At 32.0% G+C, this 10,000-nt stretch overlaps 1 protein-coding gene across 1 annotated transcript in view; it reads left to right on the top strand.

Moving 5' to 3' along the window:
* LOC145255755 (uncharacterized) overlaps nt 1-10,000 on the top strand; it is a 142,305-nt gene that overhangs the window by 131,287 nt on the left and 1,018 nt on the right. The window contains exon 10 of the mRNA XM_080114404.1: nt 3,219-10,000. This exon is cut by the window's right edge and continues 1,018 nt beyond it. Coding sequence (XP_079970530.1) covers nt 3,219-3,253 — 35 coding nt within the window. The 3' untranslated portion in view covers nt 3,254-10,000. The remainder of the gene's footprint in view (nt 1-3,218) is intronic.

Genomic DNA, 10,000 nt, shown 5'->3' with positions numbered 1-10,000 from the left:
AATAAAACATTTTTTTTATGTTCTTATTATAGCAATAGTGCGTTCATTATATATATATATATATATATATATATATATATATATATATATATATATACACACACAATGCCGGCAAAAAGAAAGTCCGCACTTGTAATTTTTTTCAAAAACTGCAAATTTAAGCTAAATTTAATGTAACTGTTTAAACAACCTATACCTCATTCGATTCACCTTTTATTTCCTATAGTTTTACCTGTTCATAGTTGACTTTTAATTGAAATATTCTAGTGTTCATGTCAATTTACAAAAATAATTTCAAATTGAGGAGGCAAAAAAGTCCGCAGCAACAAATTCGCTTAAAAAGAGCTTAAATTATCGGCCATAAATCAGTTTAAAATATCCACCAACAGGCAACAAAGCATCTCTAATCGTAATTGTTGTTGTTCCAGGTTATACAACGTAACATTTAGTCTATATGCTACGATTTTCTCTTAGTGATCGTCAGGAGCTCATTAATCTCCACCTTTCTGGTTTATCCAATCGAGAAATCGGTCGCAGATTGAAATGTGATGAGGAAACGGTAGGAAAGACTATGCAAAACCACCAAAACACCCGCAGTGTTCGTGATGACTCTAAATCTGGTCGTATTAGAGTTACTTCTAACAGGGAAGACAATGCTATCAAAACCGCAGCCTAAGAAACAGATTTGAAACGGCTCCCTAAATAAAATTAACGGTGCAATCTTGTTAAAAAGTGCTCTTTTTCTACTGTCAAGAGCTGATTAAAGGAATTTTGTTTACGAGGATATGTTGTAAGACGCAAGCCAATGATTTCTGTAAAGAACAGAAAGCGCCGTCTGGACTTCGTCAGATGCAATGAAGGTCATGACTCTTCATATTGGTGTCAAAGGTGCTTTTTAGCGACGAAAGCAAGTTCAATAGGCTAGGCAGTGATGGTACGTCCGTCGGAGAAGAGACAAAGAATTTAATCCTAGGTGCTCAGTTTGAACGCTGCAAGGTGATGGAGGTTCAGTTTTAGTGTGGGACATTATTAGTACCAGTGGTCCAGGGCCTATAGTTCGCTTGTAAGGTCGAATTAATTCGACCAAGTACATTAATATGTTGACTTTTCTAACCTACTTTGGTCGGAATTTGGATGATAACCCCATCTTCATATAGGGTAGTACTCCAATTCACAAAGCTGGCAATGTCAAGAGGTTCCTGGAAGAGCATGATATTCCGTGTTTGGATTGGCCTGCACAATCTCCAGACCTCAAACCTATTGAAAACGTATGGCATTACATCAAGCAACAGCTACGCAATGATAAAATTTCAAATTTGAAAGAACTTTGGCCAAAAATTAAAGAAAAGTGGGATGCCCTTTCCCCGGAGTATTGCTGCAAGGAATTCCCAAAATATTGAAGGCTGTCAAATTACAGAAGGGCAATGCCACACATGAACTAGTTCATTGTGTTCCTGTTGAATTTGTGTTGCATCAATCTCCTAAAGTTACATTTGAATAACAATTTTCCATTGTGCGAACTTTCTTTTTGCCTCCTCAATTTGAAGTTATTTTTTTAAATTGACGTGAACACTGAAAACGTGAATATTTCAATTAAAAATCAAATATAAACAGGTAAAATTATAGAAGAAAAAAAGGCCAATCAAATGAGGTATAGTTTGTTTAAACAGTTACATTAAATTTAGCTTAAATTTACAGTTTTTGAAAAAATTACAAGTGCGGACATTGTTTTTGCGGTGTGTATGTGTGTATATATATATATATATATATATATATATATATATATATATATATATATAATGTGTTTTTGCAATACGTTTTCAATGAATTCAATTATTTATACGAAAGTACATTTTTACCTAAATGAGAGTTGGGGATAATTTTCCCTTTTACCAATTTGGTACCCAAATGGGGAGCGGCATACATATGTATTGTTTTTAAAATATAATCATCCACTGACACGTGTTTCATCGTCTACGACATCAGAATGGCTGAATCTAGCGAAATTCGAAATCGGGACTCCTGGTGAGTCGTAGACGACGAAACACGTGTCAGTGGATGCTTATATTTTAAAAACATATTGGTCATATCAAAATTGAAGAAATACGTTTTTTTTTCAGTGTCTATGACGTTTTTTTGTGTAAAATTATTAAATTGCTTCACATATTTGACTATAATAGTTATTTAATTGTTAAATAAATATATATATATATATATATATATATATATAATTATAGAATAATTGAATTGAATATTTAACTACTTGAAATATATAATTTTAATATATTTTGTTTGCATAATTATTAATCGCTAAAACAAATAATTATACTATAATTCAATTATATTTAAATTGCCTACAGAATTACTGCGCATATGTCTATAATACTAATATAGTTGATAAAATTAGTTATTAATCGTTAAACATGAATGAAATTAAGTATGACACAATTACGTTCTAATTAGCTGCGTAACTACTTCAAATATGTGGTTATAATTTGGATACAATTAGTTGATATACTTAGTTATTAATTGTTGAAAAAACAAATTATCTGTTTTTCAGATACGGCACTTCTATTTCTCGTTCTCTTTCAGTGGAGGAGAAATCCTTCACGACTGAGACAATTTTTATTTTTGTACCTTTTCTCCACGTTAAAAAACGACCCTGGTGTCTAACTCTGTCCCGTGGGGAGGCATTGTAAATAGGTACATTATTTCAATCTAAATAAAATTATTTGATACAATTAGTTATTTATGGTTAAAAAATCTTATACAAGCATGATGCAATTAAATTTAAATTAGTCATTTAACCACTTAAAATATATTTTAATTCAAACATAATTAGCTGATAGAAATAGTTAATTCGAATCGTGTTTAGCTTAAAGAAACCACAAATTGTAAATTAATCCGTTGATACGGAATTTATTTTTGAAGCGATTTTTGCTGGTTTTAACGGGTTGATATCTAATTACAACCGACTGCAGCCTACCCTCCAGATTCCATTATTATGGACGGGCGTGGTTTTCTCTTACTGGGCGTGGTTTATCGAATGCTATCACAATAGATGGCGTTTCCCTGCTTAACATTTAGCCATTACTTATGCATTTCTATCGAATTTAATAACGTGCATTAATCGATGTGAACATGATTTGATACATCTATTTCTTTCCTCTTTTCTGACATACACGACTAATATTGGTTTATTTGTTGCTTTATTTCAGATGCCACACGAGATAATTTTGACGACCTCCGGTAGGCCTACACGTGTAAGTTCCAGACTTACGTACACACAAGAACCGTATGGCATATTGTCATTACACCCCACACATACGCACGCACATACACGAAAACAAAGCTGGATATATATCATTCATCCAGATCCGAACGCCGGGCGGGGAAGCAAACGCATGCGTTGAGTCGTGTGCGCTCCGTTTCGGGTCGGCCTTTCCACTAACAGCATCCCCTCGACTACACCGACAGGAAAAAAAGACATCGTCACCAGCCGCTGTCTACAACAGCAGCAGCGGGCATCCTCTTAACAGCGACGGGGTGTCACCAGCTTCAGCGAATACAACGAATGCAAATAACAAAACAAGGATGCGGACAACAAATCGGTGTTTGCATCTGAAGCGGGAAAATCACGTGACTAAGTGGCAAGGCTGCAGGCAGCCAGCCACGCTCTGTGAGAGGAGGATGCCCTAAATTAGTTTACCAATACGTGTTGGTGTTTACCACCTTTCTCTATACCCCCCCTATCCCCGCTCATACTTTTATTATTGTTCCTACGCGTTTATTTTCCCATGAAACAATTTAACAAAAGCAATTTCTGGTTAATTTGATTTTGTTATTTAATTAATTCTTATCCTTGTTCTGTAAATTAACAACGAAATGATTTTATAGATTGCTGTCTTATAGTAGTTTGTTTTCTCGATTGTTTTTAGATGCTTAATGCATATCTTATTAAACAGCGCTAATATGTTAAATAAATGCCTAATTAAACAGCGCTAATTCATTTAACGTGTTTAATAGATGTCGAACAGCGCTAATTTATTTAACAGGTTTTGAATAGATCCCAAATTAAACCATGCTAGTTTATTCGATGCTACATTTTTAATTGAACAACCTAATTTATTTAGCATCTTTGAGAAATTTAATATTCTATTGGATACTCAATTGAACAGTGCAAATGTACTTAATCTGTTTAATGGATATCGAACTAAACAATGCTAACTTAACATGCTTTTAATGGATCTACAATTGAACACAGTTAATTTATTTAAAACTTTTACGTTATCATTGAATGACCAATGTTAACTTATTAAACATGTTCAATTGATATCAAAATAAACAGCGTCAAGTTATTTTACATTTTTAATGGATCTCCAATTGACCAGCGTGTTTATTGGATCTACGGCAGAACAATGCAAATTTAATTAACATCTTTTTAGGGATCGTTAATTAAATAGTGTTGATTTTTTAGCGTTTTTAATGTAAAGCACAACTACTACTACGAGTATGCTTAAGAGATGTTTAATGGAACGACACTAATTTACGTAAAATGTTTAATGGAACGGCGCTAATTTACGTAAAATGTTTAATCGAACGGCGCTAATTTACGTAAAATGTTTAATGAGTCTCTAATACAAACAGCACTGGCATTTTTTTTTATATTTAAAGGATTTTCAATGAAATAATGCAAGTTTTTAAACTTGTTTAATGTATCTATAATTGAACAGTTATTATTGTTTTAACACGTTTAATGGTTATCCAATTAAACAATGCTAAATATTACCCTGTTAAATAAATTAGCAATTTATAGCATTCATTTTAATAGATCCCAAGTTGAACATCGTTAATTTCTTAAACATGTTCAATGACTTTCTAATTAATAAGTTATCTCTACAAATAAAAAGTATCTATTTCGTGGATGGTAAACGTTACTATTACCGACATAAATTATTTTAAAGGAAATACCATTGGGAAAAAATACGCTAAAAATTAATATTTAATATGTGAAACAATTGGAAGCCTATTTACTATAGAAATATAGTAAAATAATCCGTGTTCAGCTATTTTGATTCTGTACTTGAAGTACACAACCAGAGCGGAAGTGATTAAGGGCTGAAAACGTAGAAGTCAGTATTTGGCCCTTACTCGCTTCCGCTGCAAAAAAAGAATAGTTACTGTGGATTATTTTATTTAATTATTATTTACGGCAAAATAAATTAGTTTAAATATCATTTTTTAACTTAAATATATAACACATGAGTAAGTGAAGCAAAATGATTTGTTTTAAAATAATTTCCAGCGTTTTTTGTTTTGTTTTTTTTTTTGGCTTTTTTTTATTTTCTTTATTTTTTTTTTATTTTTTTTTCAGACAATTTATGTCGGTAATAGTAATGATTAATTTGTGGATTTTATAAAATTCATAAAATTGCAAGAGCATAATCCTATTTGTTGCCTCCAAAACTCACCGGGATATAAATAGGTTCATGTTTAATTCATACACATTTCACTCAATCTCCTCCCAATAGTCAAGTGAAATTTTGCTCACAATCCACAATAGTTAAGTGAAATTTTGCTCACAATCCACAATAGTTAAGTGCAAACATCACATATTTTATTTGGTTTATTCCGACAATTTATCTTTTCTTGCTGTTATTCGCACGACGTATCAATCTATGTAAGCTCTGACATACTTCAGGTGTATCTTGTCGAACTGGGAGATCTTTATGTCGAACTCTGTAATCGGTGGTATATATATATATATATATATATATTCCAAAATGTTGTTCATCTTACCGTTTATTTCTCTCAGCATGTTAAGATGTTCAATTCTTTAGAGCACCTGTTTCGTAGCGCAGAAAAAAGACATAAATTATGTCAATTTTTGAATACTTACCGCCCTGATTCATCAAAAGAATAAGAACTCATTGATTTTAAAAGAAAATAAAAAGATTTTCGGCATGATTACATAAATCCATATATATATATATATATATACATATAGAGAGAGAGAAAGTTTTGAAAATATATATGGCAATTAAGCTACACAGAATATTCCGCGTTTCATTCTCGTGAGAATTCGTTAGACATATATATTTATATATATATATAGGTGAATGTGTGTTAGTGGCTATATACGCTAATATGTAGTAGGACTTCGCATTTAAAACAACAATAAGTGTAATGATCCTATAATCCATAATAGAATTATTGACAAAGCATAACGAATACAGGTGCTAAATAATAATCAGTTCTATGTGACAATCTTCTAGGGGTTGAGGCTAATTATTTAAGACGGAACGCGGCCAAGCTTCCTACGTGGATTAAATAAAATGGTCCGATATAAAGATTCTCAACAAGATTCGATAAGATGCACCTGAAGAAGATCAGCGGTTACATAGGTCGAAACTTTGTGAAAATAACATCGAAAACGAGAACGGTACTCGGGATAATCCAACTAATCCAAATTATCAATCCTCATCTCAAAATATCATTTGTTTTATTACCAAAGTTTTTTTTTTTTTCTCGAAAGTTTCAAGTTTATAACATTCCATCTTTTTAGCATCACTCAAAGATTGGCGCCGACTTTTACGACTTTCTGACATTTGAAAAAAATGAAAACTTGCGAACTGGTGTTGTATATTAAAATTTTCTTTATTCTATCCAATAGAATTTCGCTGATAATTTCGCATTGATTCGGGTAATTTAAGTTTTAAATTCCGGCATCTTAATAAATTCGATACAAAAATGATTATCCCTATTATAAAAAGAAATAATCGATAAATTATGCAATATGTTGTATGAAAAGAAATGATCACAAATGATATTAGGATTTGACATAAAATATTTTCATGTTTGTCAAGTTTTGGTTGGTTTATTGAATACAAATTAAACTAGTACAATAGTTTTAAACAGTTTTGGCTTCAGACATAATCTCCGTTATTAAGAGATGTATTTTTGAGTTGTTGAAGAAATTTGCAAAGATAATATAAAAATGAAAAATGTGAACTTTAAATACATGTTAACATTCTATTTCCAAATACATAACAAACACATTAGAGAAATAAGTATGCTAAAAATATATATAACGTGTCGCAATATATATTTTATTTTTAGTATTATTTGAATTTTTCGGACTACTGTTCATATCTCCGGTGGCAAAAACTACCAAACACATCACATTCCTATGCAAGTTCTCTTATATAAAGTGGGGCTTTACCTGGAAACCATCAGTCGTCAGTTAGTTTCCAGAGAACATAAAGGCTCACAAGAAAAAATAGAGCATCGGTTCGTACGAGATAGAATCCACAACTTGTGGAAGGAACACCATTATGGATCAAAATCGCAAGCAATATCCCTCCTTACTGGGAGGTATATCATAACTACACAACCCGCATTCCGGGACGAGAACAGTAGTCCAAATAATCCAAACCACACAAATTATCAAGCCTCATCGAAAAATATTTCGGAAAGCAGGTTATTTCTTGTTGCTTTTTAAATATGCTTCGAGAAGAGAATTAGATAATACATCCTTGAGTCATTTTATTTATTTCCCCGTAATATAACGGACTTAACAGTACTAGAAAAAAGATCGGAATAGATTTCTCATGATAGATTTGCTTTTTAATAAAATCATCTGGATAAGGAACTGCTGGCAGTCCCTAATCTGCCTCTGAAAATATACCAAGCCGGAAGAAGTCTGTCAGGTAACCAAATCTAGTCTATTTTGGTGTCGCCGGTGGCCACAGCTGGATCTTCCAGGCGGTTAAACGAAGCTTAGTGTTATTTATCTCAGACGCTGGAGTCTGCTCATATTTAATCTTCACATTTGAAATGTGAATCAAATTCATCAAAAACTGATCTCAAAAACATTGTTTGATTTCTCTTTTAATTTTCTCGAAGCAGTAAAAATCGTGATACTTTGCATCAAGGTAATTCACCATGAAGCAAAAATGACTTATTCAAGATAATGACTTTCCGTCAGTAATTTATCACCCAATGTTTCATCATAAATTATTTTATATATATATATATATATATATATATATATATATATATATATATATATATATATATAAAACCTACTATAAATAGTTTTAGTCGCCGGGTTTACCTGGTAATTCTGGAGTTATCCCCCCGCTTCAAAAAATGTCACCGATGGAATCGTTACTAAAATTCCCTAATTCTTTCTGCAATAAAAACATATTTGTAGTAATAGAACTTAATTTGCTCTCATACTGATGAAACGATCATTAAAGTGTCTCCGCATATCATTGAACTAAACCTCTGGGGATGATGGTGGCTAAATGGTTAACAACACGTACTGAAAATCTGCGTGCGACGTTCGAATCTAGTTCGTTCCAGAGAAACATTTCCATCAAGCCCACACATGACCTTGTAGTTAATCTCTTAGATATAAGATAAATAAAAAAAAACTAAGACTTTTGAACATTCGATGATTTTGGTGAACAAGTCAGGTATAATGTATCTGGGGTTTACTTTCAGCAGCCTCGTAACTCTTGCTGGTCTTATTTTGTCCTTTAATTCTCACATTCCATGAGCAATGTTTTTTACAAGCGGGGAAAATTGCTATTTTCTGGGTTAGAAACTCTCTAAAGAATATTTATCATTGGCTAGTTTTGACCTTGAGAGGGTTTTATTTTTACATCAAGTAGCTTCGTGCCTTGTCTGGGGCGATTTCTATGTATGAAAATACTAAACTTATTTTGTACAAAGTATGGTTCGATGAGCAGAAAGGATTCTGAAAATTATTAACGGATTCCATGGGTAGCATATTTGGATATAACCTGATGTTTAAAGCTTTCGCACTCATTGAATTATTTCTTATAATCAAATGACCTCGTTTTATTCCTGCCCAAGTTCGGCCTCTTTTGATCTCGCATCAAACGCCATTAATTACATAAATCTAGTCATACAGCAGAAGCAAAAGAGAATTCCCCAAATCAAATTATTTCTTTCTTTTACTGTTTCGTTTATAGAAACTCGCATTCAAGCTGAAAGTCACAAATTCTTTGGGAAACGTCTTTTTTTTTTTTTAAGAAAAAAAAAGGTAAACAATATTTCCAATAAAAAAAGAGTAAAAATGAATTCCCTGGAGTGTTCCGTTCTTCCTGTTCGAATGATGTCTTTGGACAAAGACTCTTTTTTATATAAAAGACGTTTATGAACTTTGACAATTCAAAGATAACAATGAAATACGTTTATGTTAATAATGCCACTATTGTTAGTTTTAAATATTACATTTTATTGATCACAATTCGATATTATCTTTAATTTCATTACGACAATCAAAAATAAATATCTATACTTGATATGAGAGAAAGAGCCGCCATGAATATAAAGTTAAAATATATTATTTATTTAGGATAACCCTCACCCCTGAAAAAGAATTCCACCCGTGGAATTGTTGATATTATTTACAGTATTTTATGCAATCCATCCATATTTAATAAAAAAAAAAACTTCAGTCAGTATTTGACTTGTCCACCAAGTTTCAAACATGGATGTCCAACAGTCTTTATTTTATCGCAGTTCAGCACTAATCACTAAGATCCAATGAGCGTGAATCTAATTTAGGATCACATCTCTTACTGATGAGACGATCATCAAAATTGGACGATGGTAAAACAAAGACTTCGGGATATGTATGACTAACTTGGTGGACACGTACAACATATGGTTGGATTAGGCAAAAGATTGTTAAATTTATTAGCGATTCCATGACTAGCAAATTTAAGGGCGTGTGAGTCACCACACAAACGCACGCACACAAAACCGCGCGCGTGTGTGTGTGTATAGATATGTATACATATCTATATATATGTATGTATGTAGATATGTATAGTATACATATATATACATATATATAAATAGACATATATATGCGTATGTGTATGTATGTATATATAATATACTTCATCAAATTCCGATACAATGAAATATAATTTTTAGTGGGCGTTCAATTTTGTTATAATTT

The sequence above is a fragment of the Euprymna scolopes genome, chromosome 31 (genome assembly GCF_053919585.1).
Source record: "Euprymna scolopes isolate OS-2025 chromosome 31, ASM5391958v1, whole genome shotgun sequence".
NCBI lineage: Eukaryota > Metazoa > Mollusca > Cephalopoda > Sepiida > Sepiolidae > Euprymna > Euprymna scolopes.
Note: the sequence above shows the minus strand (reverse complement) of the source record. Positions and strands in the feature narration are given on the sequence as shown.